The 24,576-nt window shown below is 37.2% G+C and overlaps 1 protein-coding gene across 1 annotated transcript in view; it reads right to left on the bottom strand.

Annotated features, from left to right (window-relative positions):
* Positions 1-24,576, bottom strand: part of prex2 (phosphatidylinositol-3,4,5-trisphosphate-dependent Rac exchange factor 2) — a 230,730-nt gene that overhangs the window by 172,737 nt on the left and 33,417 nt on the right. Inside the window, exons 2-6 of the mRNA XM_062021283.1 lie at positions 16,885-16,956; positions 13,323-13,445; positions 11,059-11,163; positions 4,589-4,690; positions 2,537-2,698 (exon numbers count right to left, since the gene is read on the bottom strand). Coding sequence (XP_061877267.1) covers positions 2,537-2,698; positions 4,589-4,690; positions 11,059-11,163; positions 13,323-13,445; positions 16,885-16,956 — 564 coding nt within the window. The remainder of the gene's footprint in view (positions 1-2,536; positions 2,699-4,588; positions 4,691-11,058; positions 11,164-13,322; positions 13,446-16,884; positions 16,957-24,576) is intronic.

Raw genomic sequence — 24,576 nt, forward strand, 5'->3', positions numbered from 1 at the left:
AATCAGGTTGCCTCATGTGCACTAATGGAGACTACAATGGAAGTTTTTCTTGTATTTCTTTGTATTTATTTTTTACCAACTCAAGACCCATTAATTATATATAAAGTTTTAGTTTTTTGTATATTTTCCTTTCATTATTATTTTAGTACTTTTATTTAAGTTTTTTTTATTTTGATTTTAGTCATAGACGCACACACGCATGTATACAATTTATTTAAAACATGTATTCAATTATTGTTTCCTTGTCCTACATATACAGGTATATATATATAATTTATAATAATTTATATAGAATATGTATACATATAAATATGTAACATTTTTCGTTTAACTTTTTTTTACAACATATGTAGTGTATAATCATAAATGTATGGCAATATTTAAACATACAAATGTGTACAATAAAACATTTTTTGGTTTGCTTTTTCCCCCTATTCAAAACCCAAATTAAAATTGTGCTACAGAAGACCATGTGTACTACCCTCTTTTTTGTAATTGTTTTGTATTATGTTATTTATTTATATTAAAGGCCTACTGAAACCCACTACTACCGACCACGCAGTCTGATAGTTTATATATCAATGATGAAATCTTAACATTGCAACACATGCCAATACGGCCGGGTTAACTTATAAAGTGCAATTTTAAATTTCCCGCCACACTTCCGGTTGAAAACGTCTATGTATGATGACGTATGCGCGTGACGTCACGGCGGCAACGGAAGTATTGGTACCCAATGTGTCACCATACAAAAAGCTCTGTTTTCATCGAAAAATTCCACAGTATTCTGGACATCTGTGTTGGTGAATCTTTTGCAATTTGTTTAATGAACAATGGAGACTGCAAAGAAGAAAGCTGTAGGTGTGATCGGTGTATTAGCGGCGGACTACAGCAACACAACCAGGAGGACTTTGAGTTGGATAGCAGACGCGCTACCATGAGTACAGCTTTGGCTTCCAAACATTTGATCGCTTGCCCGTACGTGCGTGTCGCTATGTGCATGTCACGTACGTAACTTTGGGGAAATATATATTTCTTGCTGACTCTGATGGCGGCCGGGTGTCGTCGAAAGCTACAACGCCCGCCGCCGCTCCGTAGCTAAGTTAGCTTCAATGGCGTCGTTAGCAACAGCGTTGTTAAGCTTCGCCAAGCTGGAAATTATTAACCGTGTATTTACATGTCCACGGTTTAATAGTATCGTTGATCTTCAGTCTATCCTTCCAGTCAGGGGTTTATTTACTTTGTTTCTATCTGCATTTGAGCCCGATGCTATCACGTTAGCTCCGTAGCTAAAGAGCTTCACCGATGTATTGTCGTGGAGATAAAAGTCACTGTGAATGTCCATTTCGCGTTCTCGACTCTCATTTTCAAGAGGATATAGTATCCGAGGTGGTTTAAAATACAAATCCGTGATCCACAATGGAAAAGGAGAAAGTGTGGAATCCAATGAACCCTTGTACCTAAGTTACGGTCAGAGCGGAAAAAGATACGTCCTGCACTGCACTCTAGTCTTCACTCTGACGTTCCTCATCCACAAATCTTTCTTCCTCGCTCAAATTAATGGGGTAATCGTCGCTTTCTCGGTCCGAATCTCTCTCGCTGCATTGTAAACAACAGGGAAATGTGAGCAGCCCTATCCCCTGTGACGTCACGCTACTTCTGGTATAGGCAAGGCTTTTTTTTTTATCAGCGACCAAAAGTTGCGAACTTTATCGTCGTTGTTCTCTACTAAATCCTTTCAGCAAAAATATGGCAATATCGCGAAATTATCAAGTATGACACATAGAATGGATCTGCTATCCCCGTTTAAATAAAAAAAAAATCATTTCAGTAGGCCTTTAATTAACATATATTTATGTATATATAATTTATTTATGCACATTTTCATTAGTTATTTCATGTATTCATAATGAATTAAGTATATGTTTTTTACAGTTCTGGATTTTGATCAGATTTTTATTACCATTTATTTATTTTTTGCATCCTGAACAAAATTTCTTGCAGCATTTACTTAACAAAATTTAAAAGAGAAGAGTCAACCTAATAAAAGCCCCAGTTTATGACAGGTTGCTTTGAATTCTGCCTGTGCTTCTATATATGTACCTTCTACTGATTTTAGTCTGAAACAAGCACTTATGTAATGGGCTTACCTTATAGCAGATAATATACTGTAGATCATATTTATATGAACAAGTCAAAGACAACGTGAGCCTCCATCATTGGCCCACTGACCTTATTAGAGGAAGAAAGCTGATCTTGAGGCACAAGAAGAAGAAGCGGCGGCGTCCACCTGATGCTGATTGGATCAGTCGCCGTAAAAAGCGTGACGGATTCAAACCGCAGTCTCGCCCAGGCGGAGAGCATTTGTGAATAGGAGTCATTGTTCCTGACAGAGAACAAGAACGCCTCGAAGGCTGCACCATCACCACTTGTTGCTCATTCGGTGGCAGAGGGCTAAGTGGCTTTAAATAAGTCATGGTGTTCAGCTTTGGCGGGGATCAACTGCAAATTTAAAAAAGAAGAAGTAAAAACTCACCTCCCAGCCCTCGATGTGGGACTGCCATTCTTCCAAGACCTCCAACTTTTCCATTTGTCTTTTCGCTTCGTTGATGCTGGAGCACACGGCCTTCATCACCTGCAGGGACTCCTGCATCAGGGCGTGGTCGTTGTGCTTCTTAGGGGTCCTCTTCAGCAGCTCCTGTACACACACAAATATTAGACACAAAAATGTTTGCAAGAGAACACATAAAACAAGGCTGAGTTTGCACAACTTTCAGTATCATCAAAAACAACAAATATGACCTTGTTTTAGCGTGAAAACTACCTGTTTGTGTTGTGGAAGTAAGAACTAAATAAATTGGTGTAAATCCAGATAAAAGGGCCATTGTCAAAGTCTGCTTAATTTGCAAAAAGGTGCATTGCTGCAAGTGCTTCCGAGCATGTCTTGTTGTGTAAAAAGTTAATTATAATATCCTGTAGAAGTAGTAGCTGCCTTGTGTGCTGTCATTTTTGTGTTCACGCCGGGATTGTAGCTAGTGTCCAGCTTAGTTTCATTCAAGATCCCTGGGATGCATGAAAAATTTGCCTCCCTAACAGAAAACTTTGATGTTAAGTAGGGGGCCCACAAAACATGATACTGAAGAATGCAAGGGGCCACTTTCAGACATTTTGCATAAATACAGACCAATATATTCTATGTTATCTGATCGAAACATTGAACGCCCCGAGTGTACATATACACAAATTATGACTACAAAACATTTAATTTGGCTTTTACTGTAATTTCCAGACTATAACTTGCTACTTTTTTCCCCCACACTTTGAACAATGCTGCGGCTAACTTATGGATCTTTTCGGGTTGATAGCTTCACATGTTGCCTATAAATGTAGCCTAGTAAAATCAGACCAATGAAATTGCCGAATGGGCTAACCAAGGAAATTGTTCACATTAATAAAAATGCACTGTACAATCATTTAAAGCGTTATGGACTCACCCTCAATACGGAGAAGACACGCCGAAATGCACAAAATGCAGCCCCAAAGCAGAAGACGATCGACCCAGCCTTAGAAAAAAGGAAATAGCCGCAGCACGGTACGGAAATCCACCACCAATAACGGGCGACTTCAGTGGTTTCAGTTTGCAGGATGAGGAGAAGGACAAAAGCCACGCTAAATGACATTTCTACAGTCTGTTACATTTGGGAATTAACATATATATTTCATGTTTCAAGGTGTGCACCTGCAGCTGATAGACTTTTAAACTAAATTAAATTAGTCCAAACATTTGGTGGGTGTGGGTTATATCTACAGTAGGAGTGCGCTATAGTCCGGGGATTACGGAAAAAGGTTGCTGCTTACCCCTACTATCTAAACATATACAGTTGTGCTGTGCCTCGCCTTTTTGTACGCCACACTTTTCATAAAATTCTCACCAAGATTTTGCGCTACTTTTTGTACACCACAATAGTTATCGCATGGCCAAACATTGTGTGTAATAAACTAAATATTCATTTCGCATTGTTTTCTGCATGTCAAACTATTAATAATCTCTATAAAATGTCGATATTTTTGGGTGTCTGGAACGGCGTAATTGGATTGTTTTTGTAAATGTTTTTGTGGGAAGAAACAGGTAGGTAACACTGTACATGTTAATGTAGCGGGTCATCTCCTGTACGAGTGCTTTACATGGTCCAGGGAGTCAATCTGACACCTTTTACAGCAGGGAGCAGCTGTGAGTCTTCAATATGAGCGGGAGTCAAATTACTCACTTTATTATTCTTCCATCTGTGCGTCCATCGTGACGGCTGTTTGGACAACGTCTGTCTGAGTTAATAGACGAAGACGAATGACATATAGAGAGACGAGCGTATGGCCTTTACTTCAAATGAGGCTTTGAACGCGGGTTAAGTATCGCTGGTGTAGGGGGAAATGGATTTTTTTTTTCTTCTTCTGACTCACAACCAAGGAGAGTAGGTATGAATGAGAGGTTGTCCTGGCTGGGCTGAGGAGGTGCATGGAACAATCCAGAAGGAGCAGGTGGCGTCTGCGTAACGTAAGGGTTAGAAGTCAGGAGGTACAGTGTACTCACTCGTAGCAGCAGCGGGTACTTGCAGATCCTCTGAATGGGAGCCACCAGGTAACCCTCCAGTGGCACCTCTGTGTTTTTTCTACCTCCCAGCAACATGCAGTTCTAAAGCAGAGACAGTCAAAAGTATTGGGACGCCTGACCAGCCATGACATTATGTTCTTTACAAGTGTATGTAAACTTTTGACCACGACTGTACGCGTATATACATACACATATATACACACACACATACAGGTATATACAAAACCATGCATGTTGTGTAAATCGTAAATAAAAACAGAATACAATGATTTGCAAATTCTTTTCAACCTATATTCAATTGAATAGACTGCAAAGACAAGATACTTAACGTTTGAACTGGTAAACTTTGTTATGTTTTGCAAATATTAGCTAAATTGGAATTTGATGCCTGCAACATGTTTCAAAAAAGCTGGCATAAGTGGCAAAAACGACTGAGAAAGTTGAGGAATGCTCATCAAACACTTATTTGGAACATCTCACAGGTGAACAGGCTAATTGGGAACAGGTGGGTGCCATGATTGGGTATAAAAGCAGCTTCCATGAAATGCTCAGTCATTCACAAACAAGGATGGGGCGAGGGTCACCACTTCGTGAACAAAAGCGTGAGCAAATTGTTAAACAGTTTAAGAACAACATTTCTCAATGACCTTTTGCAAGGATTTTAGGGATTTCACCATCCATCCATTTTCTACCGCTTGTCCCTTCTACGGTCCATAATATCATCAAAAGGTTCAGAAAATCTGAAGAAATCACTACACGTAAGCGGCAGTGCCTGCGACCTTCGATCCCTCAGGCAACATCAGTGTGTAAAGGATATTACCACATGGTCTCAAGAAAACTTCAGAAAACCACTGTCAGTAACTACAGTTGGTCCCTACATCTGTAAGTGCAAGTTAAAACTCTACTATGCAAAGTGAAAGTCATTTATCAACAACACCCAGAAACGCCGCCAGCTTAGCTGGGCCTGAGCTCATCTAAGATGGACTGATGCAAAGTGGAAAAGTGTTCTGTGGTCTGACGAGTCCACATTTCAAATTGTTTTTGGAAACTGTGGACGTTGTGTCCTCCGGACAAAAGAGGAAAAGAACCCTCCGGACTGTTATAGGCGCAAAGTTCAAAAGCCAGCATCTGTGATGGTATGGGGGTGTATTAGTGGCCAAATCATGGGTAACTTACACATCTGTGAAGGCGCCATTAATGCTGAAAGGTACATACAGGTTTTGGAGCAACATATGTTGCCATCCAAGCAACATCTTTTTCATGGATGCCCCTGCTTATTTCAGCAAGACAATGCCAAGCCACATTGCACGTGTTACAACAGCGTGGCTTTGTAGTAAAAGAGTGGGGGTACTAGACTGGCCTGCCTGTAGTCCAGACCTGTCTCCCATTGAAAATGTGTGGCACATTATGTAGCGTAAAATACCACAACGGAGACCCCGGACTGTTGAACAACTTAAGCTGTACATCAAGCAAGAATGAAAAATAATTCCACCTGAAAAGCTTAAAAAATTGGTCTCCTCAGTTCCCAAACGTTTACAGAGTGTTGTTAAAAGGAAAGGTCATGTAACAGTGTGATGGCACAGGGGCATTATTACCACTGTGTTGCTGCCATTAAATTCTAAGTTAATTAATATTTGCAAAAAAAAAAAAAAGTTTCTCAGTTCGAACATTAAATATCTTGTCTTTGTAGTTTATCCTATTGAATATAAGTTAAAAAAGGATTTGCAAATCATTGTATTCTGTTTTTATTTACGATTTACACAACGTGCTAACTTTACTGGTTTTGTGTGTGTATATATATATATATATATATATATATATATATATATATATATATATATATATATATATATATATATATATATATATATACACACAATATATACACACACAAAACCAGTGAAGTTGTCACACAACGTGCCAACTTCACTGGTTTTGTGTGTATATACAGTATATATATATATTAGGGTTGTGAGAAAAAATCGATTCGAATTCGAATCGTGATTGTCACGTTGTGCGATTCAGAATCGATTCTCAATTTTAAAAAATCTATTTATTTATTTATTTTTTTTATTTATAAAAATATATTTTATTTATTATTTTTATTTTTTTTAATTAATCAATCCAACAAAACAATACACAGCAATACCATAACAATTAGAGATGTCCGATAATATCGGCCTGCCGATATTATCGGCCGATATATGCGTTAAAATGAAATATCGGAAATTATCGGTATCGTTTTTTTTATCATCGGTATCGGGTTTTTTTTTTGTTTTTTGTTTTTTTTTATTAAATCAACATAAAAAACACAAGATACACTTACAATTAGTGCACCAACCCAAAAAACCTCCCTCCCCCACTCATTCACACAAAAGGGTTGTTTCTTTCTGTTATTAATATTCTGGTTCCTACATTATATATCAATATATATCAATACAGTCTGCAAGGGATACAGTCCATAAGCACACATGATTGTGCGTGCTGCTGGTCCACTAATAGTACTAACCTTTAACAGTTAATTTTACTAATTTTCATTCATTACTAGTTTCTATGTAACTGTTTTTATATTGTTGTACTTTCTTTTTTATTCAAGAAAATGTTTTTAATTTATTTATCTTATTTTACTAATTTTTTTTAAAAGTACCTTATCTTCACCATACCTGGTTGTCCAAATTAGGCATAATAATGTGTTAATTCCACGACTGCATATATCGGTTGATATCGGTATCGGTTGATATCGGTATCGGTAATTAAAGAGTTGGACAATATCGGAATATCGGATATCGGCAAAAAGGCATTATCGGACATCCCTAATAACAATGTAATCCAATTCCAAAACCAAACCCGACCCAGCAACACTCGGAACTGCAATAAACAGAGCAATTGAGAGGAGACACAAACACGACACAGAACAATCCAAAAGTAGTGAAACAAAAATGAATATTATCAACAACAGTATCAATATTAGTTGCAATTTCAACATAGCAGTGATTAAAAATCCGTCATCATCCATCCATCATTAGACATTTATAAAAATAAAAATAATTGAACAATAGTGTCACAGTGGCTTACACTTGCATCGCATCTCATAAGCTTGACAACACACTGTGTCCAATATTTTCACAAAGATAAAATAAGTCATATTTTTGGTTCATTTAATAGTTAAAACAAAAGTACATTATTGCAATCAGTTGATAAAACATTGTCCTTTACAATTATAAAAGCTTTTTCCAAAAATCTACTACTCTGCTTGCATGTCAGCAGACTGGGGTAGATCCTGCTGAAATCCTATGTATTGAATGAATAGAGAATCCTTTTGAATCTGAAAAAAAAAATAGTTTTTTTTTTTTTCCGTTTTTTTTTCTTTTTTCCGTTTTTGAATCGAGAATCATTTTGAATTGAAAAAAAAATCGATTTTGAATCGAATCGTGACCCCAAGAATCGATTTTGAATCGAATCGTGGGACACCCAAAGATTTTGAATCGAATCAAAGTATTTGGCCACCCATCCAAATGATCAGAATCAGGTGTCCTAATCACTTGGCCCAGCCACAGTTGTATAAAATCAAGCACTTAGGCATGGAGACTGTGCTTTTGGAAGAATGGTCGAACATTCCTATAAACACACTCCGCAACCTTGTGGACAGCCTTCCCAGAAGAGTTGAAGCTGTAATAGCTGCAAAAAATGGACCGACATCATATTGAACCCTATGGATTAGGAATGGGATGGCACTTCAAGTTCATATGTGAGTCAAGGCAGGTGGCCAAATACTTTTGGCAATCAATATATATATATATATATATATATATATATATATACATACATAATATTATCATTATCAAATATTTCCTTTTTTATTTTTGAAACAGGAAATGTATCAAAATGTACCAAACTATGGGGAAAATTAACAGTAAATGTATCTTTTTCTAACATAATTTTTAGCAGAATACTCTCTAAATGTTCTAAACTCCTGTTTCCATACCAGTTTTTGTATTTTTTCTGAATAATGCTGTCCAGCGTAGTTAGCGTGGTTGCAGCCAAGTATTGTACTCACTCCATTTTGCCTTATTTATTATACCATAATTACATACTAACTATAGTCTTTACGTCTTAAAAAGGAGTGATGGATGTTGTGCCCCACAAACACACACACACACCCATCTGTGCAAAGCCAGCGAACAGGCATGCAGCCATCTTTGTTCTTCCAGCAACATACATGATGCTCCCCGTGTGGAAGCCTCGGCAGGGGAAGAGGAAGTCAACCCCCGCACATCAGCTGTCTGGCTCACTCATACGCACACTGGGACAGGATTTGACACTGTCCAGCCCGCTATGTGTGGGTGACTTTGTTTGTTTAACTATAAGGGTATGTTTATGTTCAAGCTTTTTATGTCCGAGTACTTTTAATGCCACTTTGGACTACAAAATACACAAAAATGTCACTTTAAAGCCCCGTTTAACATCACACGCATCCTTTTAAAAATCATAATTTTCCACATTTGAAAGTTCAAGTTGACTGTGAAAGAGGCTGTTTGCAACTTGCTTAAAGCTACATTTTTAAAACCCACCAGTCATGATGTTGTTACCATAGAATATACATTCAATGATAGCTAACGTTAGTAGGTAATATTTGCTAAATTGTTTAAATTAGCTTGACCACACACGTATCTAGTGCGTGTGGATGTGTGTTGTGTACAGGCGTAGTTTACGTCAGCATGTGCTGAAAGCCGAAAGAGGGCGGGGTATAATATTGACAACATTGTGGAAAGTTAGCGCCCTCTACGCGTAAATGTTGCAAACAGCCCGATTAAGAGGTCCAAAATCTTTTAACAAATACCTCAAATAAATACCTTTATGAGGGCTTTCCCCGGCAGTAATTATTTTTCTCAATATACCCTCATACGTTGTTTTTTGTGCTCCAGAGAGGTTAAAGGTCAGCATTACAACAAAAACTAAAGCTAGTGTAATATCTGATTGTCTCCAAAAAAGTTTTTTAGTTTCTCAGTTGAATTGTTTTGGTGGACGTTGCCCTGAGGTCAAACTTCCCTTGTCTCTATTATGTCCTAAAAAAAGATCAAAGGTCAGGGTCACGGCACCATGTAAATTAGAAAAATCTTTATCCAACCACAGTGGATTAGTAGTAGTTGATGTCGACTTTCAGTGTTTCCCACACATTCATTTATTTGTGGCGGCCCGCCACGAAAGAATTACGTCCGCCACAAATAAAATAAAAAAATAAAAAAATTTTTTGTTTGTTTGTTTTGTTTTTGTCCTGTCCAGCTTCTCAGGCAAATCATATAGTTGATGTAGATGCCCATATAGGCTGTTCAGATTTACTTTACAAAAGAGAAGTGTAGGATACTTCTCTTGTTGCCTTATTTGTATTTGACCACTACTGTTTTCTGTTTATTTGTTACTGACTGTGGCAGGACACCTCTGCCTCTGTTTCACTTTATGTTGCTGGTAAATAATATGGTTGTAGTAGTAGGCTAAAGTTAAATTATTTAGTATGCACTAATTAAAGAGGCAGAGCTTTAAGAGACATTTTAGCTTTTATATTTTATGAGATATATTTTTTGTAGGAACCACAGTTAATAAATATATTTCAGTGAATAACTTATTGTTCAAATCTGTATATAAATATGTACATAAAGTGTTGTAATTATATTGTAAAATGGATAGATGGATGGATGGATGGACGTTTAAAACAAAACTGTTATTATTAATTAGTAAGTATACATTTTTTGAGCCTTTTTAGAGAAAATCATATCATTGTATTAAATTATGCAAATTACTCGATGTCATGGTGACCACGCCCATAGCCACGCCCCCACCGCCACAGGTATCTTGGCAGTTTATGGGAAACACTGACTTTAGCTCAAAGTTTAAAAAAAACAAGATCAAAACTCTTTGAAAAACCACATGTTGAATTAAAGACCTCAATGATGGCTTTCCAGTTCTACAAAGACTCTTGTCAATGTTCAAATAAAATGTTTTTGCCCTTTTGACAAGTCAAAGCTTCAAGGTAAAATATGTTAAAATAAATGAGGGCTGTCAAAATGTACGTTAATCCATCCATTCATCTATCCATCCATTTTCTACCGCTTATTCCCTTCGGGGTCGCTGGAGCCCATCTCAGCTACAATCGGGCAGAAGGTGGGGTACACCCTGGACAAGTCGTCACCTCAATCCATTATCAATATTATATATATTCATGCATTTTTTTTATCTCTTTGCTTATGCAAAATGAAACATGATTTATATAGATTAAAAATTCATAATCGATCGCAATTAATTGAATGAAAATTGTTATCGTGTGACAGCGCTAGTAAAAAAAAAAATCTATTTTAGTTGCATCTAATTTCTCATTAAGAGTGGATGGAGGCTGCTTTCATGTGAACATGTGTAAGTAATACAAGGGTTTTTAAGTTAGGATTTTCGCTCACCAACAAGCACGTGCGGACGCTGCGGATCTTGTTGAGCTCCAGTAGCAACCTCTGAGCCTTCTCGTGATTGCCGCAGTACTCGTCGTAAATCTGGAAACGACTCCTCTGCAAACGACAGAGGGTTAGTTGTTTTGTTTGTTTTTTACCAGAGTTTAAACACACTTTTCCATTTCTCCATTAGTCTCCATACTTTTGGCAGGTACAGCAATACAAAAGAGCTACTTTAACACTACAATGTGGCAAAGAAGCAAGTAAGGGTCGTGTACTCCACTATTGTGCTACATTACTAGGATTGTTGTGATTGGCCCAACAGTACTGCATCTTCATCCTGTTTTATAGGAATGATTGCAGGAATAATGCAGGGGGTCCAAAATGCCCCCCGGGGGCCATTTGCGGCCGACAGCTTGGTTTTTATTGGCCCGCGGCACAGTCTAAAGTTACAGTTAAACAAGATGACTACAAAAAAAGATAAAAAGCTGAAGATATTGCTAATGTGCAGTAATAATAATATACCTTGTGAGCAATAGCATATAACTGAGATTCAGGCTGTAGAAGTGTAAACTGGCTTAATACTCTTGAATAAACTGAATCAGTGCGGACTTGTAAACGGTACCAAATGTCAGTACTTCTGTGTGTGTTCATGTGTTAAATAATGTTAATTTCTTGAACAATACATCCTCCCTTTTTTATTGAACATAATGACTGTGCTGTCCAGTTTGTTTACACATCTAAGTCTCATTTGCAAGTGTTATATAGTGAATTTGCGTGCAGTTGCAATTCCAAGACGTGTATGGGCTATGGTGTGTTGCCTTAGACAGTAGTCTATTTCATTAAGCTGAATTTAGTCTTCTGTTGCACCCTATAAAGTGTTTATACTGTAAGTATTGTAGTGACTCCTCCCACCCCCACCAAGGACTGTTTTCACTGCTGGACTCTGGAAAGAGGTTCCGCAGGCTATGTAGCAGAACCTCCAGGTTCTGTAACAGCTTCTTCCCTCAGGCCATAAGACTCTTGAACACATCGTAATCATCATCATCCCCTCAATTCTCCCCCAAAAACGGATTAACTTGCTGGAATATAAAGACAATATAACATACATCCATAAACGTGGATGCATATGCAAAAGTGCAATATATTTATCTGTACAGTAAATCTATTTATATCTGCACATTATTGCTCTTTTATCCTGCACTACAACAAACTAATGCAACAAAATGTTGTTCTTTTCTGTACTGTAAAGTTCAAATTTGAATGACAATTAAGGAAGTCTAAGTCTAAGTCTATTACACACCAGCTGTTTGATTGTAAAGTGCATCTTAGTTGTAGTTTTCATTACCAAATTTGGAGTTTTTGAAATTGCCATGTAACATCGCTAATGCTAATCAGTAGCATGTCTATGGTAAATTTAATGTAAATTAGCATCAAGCTTTACTTTACATTCACATGTTTCTATCCGGAATACTTGCTCTGCTGGCGTGGAAAATTGCAACATTACTTAGAGGCAGTTTGGCCGAGTCTACTCTAAGTGCTGCTTGAGTGCTTGTTTACCAGTCAATTGTTTAAACCGGCCGAGTCTGCAACCACACATGACATCACAAGCAACAAAAGGTATCGAAATATGGCACCCTTTGATTTTACGCGACTCAATACCTGGTAGTAACAACAAATAATGGTCGGTGTATATAAATCCCTAGTGCTGACCACATTGTGGATGTAGGAGGCATTCTCGATCACGGGTGTCTAAAAGTGAGGCCCACAGGCCTTTAGCGGCACAGAGTTATTTTTTACTGGTCACATTCCTAAAAGTACTCTTAAACAAGTAAACTATTTTTACAAAAAAAAAAAATGCAAAAAGGCAAGGACAAGTTGAACTGAACAATAACACATAATGATAATAATATACTTTGTCGCCTATAACATATAAAAACATGTATCAAAAAATCTAAATGGCCTCCTCATCCTTTGATTTATCAGTATGTGGCCGTGGTTGGAAAAAGTTTGGACACCCCTCATCTAATGGATTCCACATGAAGGGAGAGGTCAGTGCAAAACTTTTGATTTGATTCCCCTTTGAGTCTTCAGACTCAAAGGGGATCAAATTGTTTGTTCCGGGAATCTTTACAGCAGGGAGTAATCAACACAGAACAGAAAACAAGCCTTGATCACTTGTGATAAGTCATTTGCGCGTTCAATGAGTGGATATCATATCGCAGCACAAAGAACTAAATAAATGAAACCAGAAAATAAAGTTGTTTCTAACTCACAAAGTGCAAAAAGCAGCGTCCGATCTCGTGGTGAGCGTGCGGGTCGGGCTGGAGACGCTCCTCCACCATGGACAGGAAGTCTCTGTGCACCGCCAGGATGTCCTCAATGTTGGAGAACAACACCTGAGAGAGCAGAAAAAAATGACAAATGCAAAGTGTTGAAAAAAAAATATTGGAGATTTCACAGACTTTTTTTGCGATTGTTGCAGCCAAAAATGCCTTAATTTTCAATCACATTGAATCAACGTGGGATTTTAGCAATGCGTTATCAATGTCTTGAGTGTTCCTTGTAACTTTGACCTAAAAAAGCACAGGATTACAACAAAAATTTGAAAATATATACTGTATTGATGTTTTACTCGTTTTATACCACACAGACTTAAAAGTAGACACAAGATGGCAGTTAAAGCACATAATCAGATCTCATTGTCAAATGACTGTATTATTTAAATAACTCAAACTAATAATAGTAATAGTTAATGATAACTATAGTAAGAAACACCACCAAAGGCTTCCTTGTTGTCTGCTCTGTTGACCACAAGTTGCAGACATGTATGTTTTACACTTAAAGTGTTTATCTAAAGCATTCATTTTTGTTCCAACATATTTATCCCCCCACATTAAGAGCATTTGTGAACTGTTGAAAGGGACCTATAGCATTAATTTTTGTTGGTGAATGATAGACAATGATCATCACACTTCAACATATCTTACATGTAAATACTGCCTCTTTGGTAGGTCAGCATTGTACATGAGAATCTGTTGTTAAATTGCCTTACCCTCTATAAATAAAGGTTAAATACATATATAAATACATGTAAACTAGGATGTATACAGTATAGCAGTGTTTCTTAACCAAAGGGAAGGGGCCCATTGAGAGCCCACTAGAGGGCCGCCGAAAAACAACTGTTTCTCAGCTGTGGTCCTTATAGACTGCAGTGGTACTCAGTTGTAATGCCCTTTTCCACCACTTGTGGCAGTAATGACAATCTCAAACAAACAGAAGAAGTCTGAAGCTAGTTTTATTGGTTGACAGAATCCTTCGCTGAATGTTCTGAACTCTTGTTTCCATGCCAGTAGTAGTCGAATTGTAGCAGAATCATGCTATAAGGAGGTGTTTTATGTCGGTGGAATCAACAGCTGGTTCCAGCCAAGTAGTGCATGCCATTTTGGCTCAATTTGTAGTAGTGATGGGTTGATGAGGCGTCATGAAGCGTTTCGACACATTGCAAAACTGTATTGATACTGTGTCGATACTGTGTCACTAAATACTGACATCTGCTGGACATTAAAAATCCCTACAGGCAACCTATGGACCGACTCAACTGACACTGATTTTATGACCTAGCATATACAATAATATAAACCAAGTCATTGTATTTCATTTAGGATTATTTCATATCTTCATTTAAAGGCCTACTGAAACCCACTACTACCAACCACGCAGTCTGATAATTTATATATCAATGATGAAATCTTAACATTGGAACACATGCCAATACGGCCGGGTTAGATTAGTAAAGTGCAATTTTAAATTTCCCGCAAAATATTCTGCTGAAAACGTCTCGGTATGATGACGTTTGCGCGTGACGTCGTGCATTGTGCAGACATATTGGGACAGCATTGTGGCCAGCTATTATGTCGTCTGTTTTCATCGCAAAATTCCACAGTATTCTGGACATCTGTGTTGGTGAATCTTTTGCAATTTGTTTAATGAACAATGAAGACAGCAAAGAAGAAAGCTGTAGGTGGGATCTGTGTATTAGCGGCTGGCTACAGCAACACAACCAGGAGGACTTTGAGTTGGCTAGCAGACGCGCTACCGTGAGTACAGCTTTGGCTTCCAAACATTTGATCGCTTGCCCGTACGTGCGTGCCGCTATGTGCATGTCACGTACGTAACTTTGGGGAAATATATGTGCTGTATGAACTTTACGGAGGTGAACGGTACTTTGGGCTGTGGGATTGAGTGTGTTGTGCGGGTGTTTGAGTTGTATTGGTGGGTTGTATGGACGGGAGGGGGGAGGTGTTTGTTATGCGGAATTAATTTGTGGCATATTAAATATAAGCCTGGTTGTGTTGTGGCTAATAGAGTATATATATGTCTTGTGTTTATTTACTGTTTTAGTCATTCCCAGCTGAATATCAGGTCCCACCCGCCTCTCACAGCATCTTCCCTATCTGAATCGCTTCCACTGCCCTCTAGTCCTTCACTCTCACTTCCTCATCCACAAATCTTTCATCCTCACTCAAATTAATGGGGTAATCGTCACTTTCTCGGTCCGAATCGCTCTCGCTGCTGGCCATGATTGTAAACAATGTGCAGATGTGAGGCGCTCCACAACCTGTGACGTCACGCTACTTCCGGTACAGGCAAGGCTTTTTTATCAGCGACCAAAAGTTGCGAACTTTATCGTCGATGTTCTCTACTAAATCCTTTCAGCAAAAATATGGCAATATCGCGAAATGATCAAGTATGACACATAGAATGGACCTGCTATCCCTGTTTAAATAAGAAAATTTCATTTCAGTAGGCCTTTAAATAAAAATATATTTTTATCTTTTTTAGATACAGTCAATAAATGTGGCTTTTTTTTTTTCTTTTTTTTTTACACATTTTTATTTTTAAAAAAAAGTTTTTACAACGGATTAAATTTTAGACGATTTCTCTTCTTAGTTATTATTTCTCCGGCTGTAGAAAAGACCCGCTCACAGGGCACAGAGGAGGCGTCAGTGCGACACAATTCGTGTATCGGTCACGTGACCGAAACAGCTCATGATCGGTCACGTGACTTTCTAAAAGCGGTACGCGCACCGACACAGGGTTTTGCTCTATGAGCTCGACGCATGCGCCGATGCATCGGTGTTGCCGGACCCATCACTAATTTGTAGGTTATTATCGTAGGGAGAAATTATAAGTTTTTTATAGAGAGCTTTTACTTCAGCTTAAGTTTGCCTCTAAATGGTTATAGTTTCTATTCTATGTGCACCCTTCTGCATGCTCAAGCTAACCCGGCTAACGTGTAAGTAAACACAAAGTGCTTCTTAGACATAGCAGAGGTTAAATCTGGTTGTTGTCCATTTTTACTGAAAAAACAACAACGTGCAAATGTTCTTTTCAGCTGCTTTTGTTGTCTGGAATCAATAAGTTGACATGAAGGAATGTCTGGTCCACCCAAATGTTATGAATGAGCATGTCTGCTTTGATCGGTTTATTCCAAACATGAGTTGAAAAAGAACAGAGAAGCCCAAATAAGAAACACAACATGTAATATTTGTGGTTTCCGCTTTTTTTTTTTTTTTTTTTTTGCTATTGGAGTTGCTGCGTGACACTGTAGCGACCTCTTCTTAAATCCTCTCGAGGACGACGTGTTCCCAAACACAACATAAAATGGTGAGTCTATTTTGGAAAAGCTGGGGGTTGTTGCAGTAAATATCCAGTGGTGTTTACCTCAAAGCGAGCGCATCCTCTATGATGTCCCCCAGCTGGAAGGGCTTATAAATAGATGACATTAACAGCTGTTTCCTGGCTGGCCCATTCACAACATGCATTTCTTCTCACCTTCACCGTTTCCTCTGTGATGTTCTTGTCCATCTTGGTGGCGGCGTATTGGTTGAGACGCTGCAGGAACACCTGGAGGAGGAGAGGCGAGAGTTAACGCTTGTTTTGGGTCCACGTTGGCCCAACACAGACCATTTGACTCGCTTTTCGTGCAGCTGCAACACTTTGCTAAACTGCGACCCGATACGCGAGAAACCTAATCTTTGGCCCACTCCGAGAAAGAAAACATCATAATTGCAGCGATGGTATTTCAAAGCCTATGCTAAGTGGCTACAGAGTGTGCTAATGGAGACAGATGAGAAGCGGTTCTACTAACAAAGGAAGCTGCTTCCCAACACTTTTTTGGAAAATGGCAAAAACAAAATGGTGTGCGACAGAGGAATTCATAATTTCTTCAGTTTTATAAATGAAAATTTTAATATGAAAAACCTACTTTAGTATATTAATTAGGGCTGTCAAAGTTAACGCTTTAACTCATGCAATTAATCACAAATCATGTATAAACAGTTTAAACCCGCAATTTATTTTGATCCCACATGCTCCTTTGAGTCAGTGCAAAGATGAGTGGGGAGATTCCAACTGGTGTGCTAAATAAAAGATTTCTCTTCAAAATACATCTAGACAGTACTTTAGATAAAACAGTTATCAAGTTTTGAACAAATAAATAACGTGCATAAAAAAAATCCTCTATGAAATTCTGACAAAAAATTGCATTTGGGTTAAAATATTGTGGTCTTTTTTTTTATTTCTAATTATGCACGCAAGTTATTTACTGTGATTAATTAAAATTAAAAAGTATTTTTATTCAGTTTTTTTTTTTTATCATTTGACAGCACTATTAGACAAAATATTTTTTTAATAAAATTATTAATACCATCATGTATCTTATATTATATTTTTTATAATATATTCAGAAATAAACTAATATTTTAGGAAGTAACAAAACCACATTAATTACAATACCGATTTAAAAAAAGAACAAAAAATCTTAAAATAATACTATTAATATTTGCTTGTTTTTGCATTATATATGAAATATATGTTTTCTTTTTTTTAAAGCTATTTATGAAGGCCTTTTGTTACTCTATTTTACAAAAAAGCAGAACACAATACTTACATTTTTGGTAAACAAGGATTGTTGTTTCATTTTAGTCATACAATTAATTTTTTGTTTTTTGTTTTTTTTTAGAACAAATTTAAAAAAAAACATTCTATGAAAACATTTAAGGATATGATAAGGCAATAGCCTTATAAATACTGAGAGAAAAGCAACAGATTAAAAGAAAAAGAATTAAACCTGCAAAAATTATAATAAGGTTTTAAAAACTTGAACATTAATGACAACATTAATATTTAAGAATAATTTTAATACATACCTGTTTTTTATTATATAATTATTTTTTTTATGAATTAAAAAAAAACTTGTATGACAATTTGTTTTACCGATGTTACAAAAAAGTAAAACATTTTAGTGAATGTACAGTACAGGCCAAAAGTTTGGACACACCTTCTCATTCAATGCATTTTCTTTATTTTCATGACTATTTACATAGTAGATTGTCACTGAAGGCATCAAAACTATGAGTGAACACATGTGGAGTTATGTACTTAACAAAAAAAGGTGAAATAACTAAAAACATGTTTTATATTCTAGTTTCTTCACAATAGCCACCCTTTGCTCTGATTACTGCTTTGCACACTCTTGGCATTCTCTCGATGAGCTTCAAGAGGTAGTCACCTGAAATAGTTTTCCCTTCACAGGTGTCATAGTTTTGATGCCTTCAGTGACAATATACAAGGTAAATAGTCATGAAAATAACGAAAACGCATTGAAATGAGAAGGTGTGTCCAAACTTTTGGCCTGTAGTGTACATATTTTTTATTGGTAGGTATTGGTATTGCAACTTCCCCGCAGTGAAATTTTCAAAGCAAAAAATATAACCACCAGCTAGCTTATTTTACTATTAGTGGTTTACCAGAACACATTCATTTGACAATTGTCTATATTTTTCACAATTACAAAGTTTTTCATGACAATTTTTACCGGCCCGAATAAAATGATTGATGTTTACGGCGGTCACTCACCAAGTCTCATCAACACGTACAAGCACACGCACACTTACAAAAGCAGTCCAAGAGAAGCAACAAACAATTTGCAGTCATCAAGTTATTATGACATAACTTACATTAGGGCTAATATAGCTAACGTTAGCTATCCAAATTGCTTTTATTAGCTACCAACACCTAAAGCCACGTACATAATGACATCATTACGTACGAGAAGTCTTAAGAGGGCGGGATATACAATGGAACCTCGATTCACGAACGCCTCTATTTGCGTTTTTTTCCGGCCTACGTACGTTGAGATCCAGCCAAATATGCCTCGGTGTACTCTCATTAATTCATTTTTTTTATTAATTTCTTTATTTTGTTTGCCGCCAAATATTTTATTTTGATGACAACACTTCCTGTAAAACACTATTTTGAGGAGGCGGGCCCCACACGTCACTTCCTGTTTATGTTTTGGCTGACATGTATGGCAAAAACAAGTCCACAATTGCAACAATTATCAAAAAGGATGTTTTAATGGCTGCTGACTTTTCCGAAGGAGTGAAATATCTTCACAATGACGAAGAGAACGTGCAGGACAATGTAGGTAAGCTATTTCTAGTGTCGCTGAATGAGAAGCAGCTAGCCGGCGATAGCATTGTGTCATTCGAGAGATGGCTTGCCATTTATATGGCGACATGATGTCCAAAAGTGAGCATGCTGGAACCAGCACGGAAGAACAATTTAGGGCAAGCCGTGGGTGTTTGGAAATGTTTAAAAAGGACAAGCCGTCTTTCACGAGGCTGCTCGGACAACGCTGGCGCTTCAACTTGAATATTATTCGTGAAGTGGGATTTCTACCAATCCTTTTAACTGTGATAAGACCGGACTTTTTTGGAAAAAGAAGCCAGAGGGAACCTTTATTAATTTTTTTTTTTTTTTGGTCCTGTCCAGCTACTCAGGCAAATCATATTGTTGATGTAGATGCCCATATCAGCTGTACAAATTTACTTTACAAAAGAGAAGTGTGGGATAATTCTCCTGTTGCCTTATTTGTATTTGACTTTAATAAATGGATTTATATTATTATTTGGTGCAGCCGGGCCGGAGCAGGAGGGGACAGAAAGAGAAAAAAAGGAAGACTTAGGTGGAAATTGAGGGGACAAGAGGGGGATAAGACAGAGAGACAACAACAACAGCAAACACAACAATAACAACAACAACAACAACAGAACAACATCAGCAAATGGGATATGTACAAATATGATGGTAAAAGTGATAGCAAAGAAGCAGTTAGTGAAATAAATAATAATACAGAAATGACAATGAACATTGTTACACTACAAATGGAGCAATACAAATACCAATAGAAATAGCACTATTGATAAATAATAATAACAATAGTTACCTCTATTATCAACAATACAATTGTTTCAAATGCAACAATACATGTATGTAATGAAAACTTGAAATAGCCAGCTATATTAACCTTGTAGATTGTTATAGTAACAATAGGTTAAGCTTTGTCAGTGTGCCATGTGTTACCCAGTTTACCCTCGGGCAACAACGTTAATATATGTTTGATGAAACATGATTATGTGCATGAGTGTATGTATGTATATGTACAGTATGTGTATATGTATGTTTATACAGTGAATGTGTATATACAGTATGTGTATATGTATGTTTGTACAGTGAATGTATATGTACAGTAGGTGTATATGTATGTTTGTACAGTGAATGTATATGTACAGTATGTGTATATGTATGTTTATACAGTGAATGTGTATATACAGTATGTGTATATGTATGTTTGTACAGTGAATGTATATGTACAGTATGTGTATATGTATGTTTGTACAGTGAATGTATATGTACAGTATGTGTATATGTATGTTTGTACAGTGAATGTATACGTACAGCGAAGGAGAATGCAGTGGCGGGACACAAACGTCGCGTCACACTGCTAGTTTGTGCTAACGCTAGCGGTGGCTGGAAGGTGACGCTACGCTTGTTTACCTCTACCAGACCGTTCAACAAATGTCACAAATATTCAAAGTCCCAAAGTAAAATTATTTTCCTATTTAGTTTTTTATTGTAGCAACATGTTTGGTAACATTTTGAAGTGCACCACAGGGACTGGTGTGTGTTTGTGTGTGGACGAATTGACAGTTTAGCTGGCTGCTGTTGTGATGTTTGAATAAAAAAAGATATAGATATAGTTACTGTACTCACTTATGTTATTTTGAAACATATACAGAATATATACATGTAATAGTGTCTTTAAAGTGAGCATTTTATATTACAGAATAGGGACTAGACTAGAACCAAATATTCATGTTTACATTGTTTCTTACGGGGAAATCTGTTTCACTTGACCAATGTTTCGATCGGCGTTCCATGTTCAAGAACCATAGATCCACTGTACTTTGTAAAATACTTTGGAAAGTTGGCACTCTCTAGGTATGTGTAAATGTTGCAAACAGCTCCTTTAGGTCTTTTTTTTCCAGAACAAATTGAAAAAAAAAAGAACACATTTTAATTAAGACAAAGATGGAAATATCCATAGTAATACTGATGGATAAAATAACAGAACATTGAATTAAAGGAAAACGATTTTCGGTGCACCTCTTTGGATGTACTGAATAATTGTACCATTTACATGTAAAAGCCATACATACTGTTTAATAGGGATGGGAATCTTACAACGATGCACTATTTTATTACGAATCCTTTGGGGACAATTCGATTCAGAATCAATTCTAAATTCAACACAATTCTCAGTTAAAAAGGATTCTCAAACAATATTTGCATGGAGATGGCCCAAAAAAAGTATTTACATTTTAATTAGAGATGTCCGATAATGGCTTTTTGCCGATATCCGATATTCCGATATTGTCTTGTCTCTTAATTACCGATATCAACCGATACCGATATATACAGTCGTGGAATTAACACCTTATTATGCCTAATTTGGACAACCAGGTATGGTGAAGATAAGGTCCTTTTAAAAAATAAATAAATAAGATAAATAAATTAAAAACATTTTCTTGAATAAAAAAGGAAGTAAAACAATATAAAAACAGTTACATAGAAACTAGTAATTAATGAAAATGAGTAAAATGAACTGTTAAATGTTAGTACTATTAGTGGACCAGCAGCACGCACAATCATGTGTGCTTACGGACTGTATCCCTTGCAGACTGTATTGTAATATAATGTAGGAACCAGAATATTAATAACAGAAAGAAACAACCCTTTTGTGTGAATGAGTGTAAATGGGGGAGGGAGGTTTTTTGGGTTGATGTACTAATTGTAAGTGTATCTTGTTATGTTGATTTAATTTTTTTTCTAAAAATAAATTTTAAAAAACTGATACCGATAAAAAAACAAAACGATACCGATAATTTCCGATATTACATTTTAAAGCATTTATCGACATCTCTAATTTTAATGTAAATTGGGTTTTTAAGGTTGTTGTTTTTTTAATTATGAATATATTTTGGAAGTGTATTAAATAAGAATCACGATTCGGACATGAATACATTTGTTTGAGCGCCCCTACTATATTATGCGTACATGTTGTCGCACCATTGCAAGCTCTGGTAGGACAAATACTGTATGTATTCACAAAAAATGATTAGGGTTCTTACTCAGACATAAAGGTAAAACATTTTTTTGAGAAAACCGTGACCCTCAAAGACCAATTTGGTCTTTGACCTCATCAAGTGTACTACCTTGCAAAGTATCTAGAAAGCATATACTGTATGTCTCAGACCTTCACGCTATTAATGTTGAGAAGAACAGGAAGTGCTGGAGCTAAATTTGGTGTAAAAAAAAGTATACATTAAAAATGGACGATTCTGTTCCTAAGCTACAATGTTAGACGGATTGATTTCAACAAGACTTTAGAGAGAAACTGTACTAGCGAGTTCTGAAATGTGGGTGTGAGAGGTAAAAGGGGGTTTATTCCATAATCAGCCTCTTTGTTGGCTGATTACCATTCTGAAGCCGCCTCGCCTCGCAACTTTGACACCCTGAGCCGCATTAGCATGTGATTAGCAAGTCTAATATGTACAAACAGCGAGCGGACTTGGACAGGGCTTCCAGTGTCGGACCTGGGTCAAACCGCGGCTCATTTGCATCGGCTCCCTATTAGCGACGTATGGCATCAAACATAATGCAGTAATTATCTTGTAAATGTGGGGGCAAGACCGGAGAGAAATGAAGTGTATTGATGGTGCACAGTGCATGTTATTCCTGGAACGGAGCTGGAGTCTGCAGAGGGAAAAGTGCCAGAGCTTGCCTGGTCATTTAGTTAAAAGTCCAAACCTGGACAAGCTCCAGGAAGGGAAGCTGACTCACTGGATTTATGGACACAGTAGCAGTGCCTCAGCCCACTGTGAATCTAAGCTTCTTTTTGTGTGGCACCCGACAGCACGTAAATATCATTTGCATAATTTGCTCGTATTTCACAGGTCATCCGAATCCTTTTTTTAATTTACTACAAGTGGCGTTAAGCAACATTGTTTGCATCCTGGTTCATAACAAACGTACTTCGCAGATTGTGCGCTGCCTAACGACCGTGCACGACTCAGCAGGGTGAAATATTACACCCTGAGAGCAGATCCACCCTGTCTGGACACGGGCCAGTCCTGAATCACAAGTAGACTTGGGAGCATTTGGATGCTCATCAGGCCCTGGTTGGACATCCTTGTCACGTCCGGCAAGGAGACGGACAGATAAGATTTGAAATAAGCACAGCCGTCCCTCTTGTTATCCATCCATTGATTTTCTAGATCCTGGTTCAGGCTGACTATAATGCTGGAGCCTATCCCAGCTGACTTTGGGTGATAGGTGAACTACACGCTGGACTGGACACCTTGTATATACAAATGCAAAACAAAAATGTTCACTGCAGAGGACGCTGGTTTTCAGGAGGATTTTCAGGAAAAGAAGCATTCGAGTGAAGTTGATCTATTGGGGAAGTTATTGGATAGAACTATTTTGTTCCGTGTTGACATTTTAAGGCCCTGACAAAAAAATGTAAAATAAAAAAAATGCTTCTAAAAGCTATGTTGGCCATCATTTATGATGCCAGGCGAGACCTTTGTTTTGAAATCCTTACAAAACTGGAGATCGAGCAACTTCCTGGAACCTTGTCGATAGTATTGTAAAAGGCACAAAACAAAAACAAAACGACAATAGCAAAGGACTGGAATGAGATGCAATAGTGAGAATACAGACAATGACACAAATGTAGGAAGATCCTTATAAAAATATTAAGTCAGGATGTATAGATTCATACTGTACATGCAACTCAGCAGGCGGTTCCAAACGACTTAAACCCAGGCGAGTCAAAGCTTTTCTTCAAGTCACTTTGCCTGTTTGAACAATGCGAACCATGTTTAATTGATTTTACTCTAAAGTCTACCAATTCTATTGTTTTCGTATTATATTCAATTGCTTTTTTTATAATTGGTGTTGTTTATTACATTTCATTTTTTTTAGTGCTTTTAAGTGTGTTATTTTTATATTTTCTACTACTGCTACTGTGATCAAATACTTTCTTTTGGGGATCAATAAAGTTTGTGTAAGTCTAAGTGACTTGGAGAATGTGACCGCTACACAGAAACCCGCTGG

The sequence above is a fragment of the Entelurus aequoreus genome, linkage group LG15, assembly GCF_033978785.1.
Source record: "Entelurus aequoreus isolate RoL-2023_Sb linkage group LG15, RoL_Eaeq_v1.1, whole genome shotgun sequence".
In the NCBI taxonomy this organism is placed as follows: domain Eukaryota; kingdom Metazoa; phylum Chordata; class Actinopteri; order Syngnathiformes; family Syngnathidae; genus Entelurus; species Entelurus aequoreus.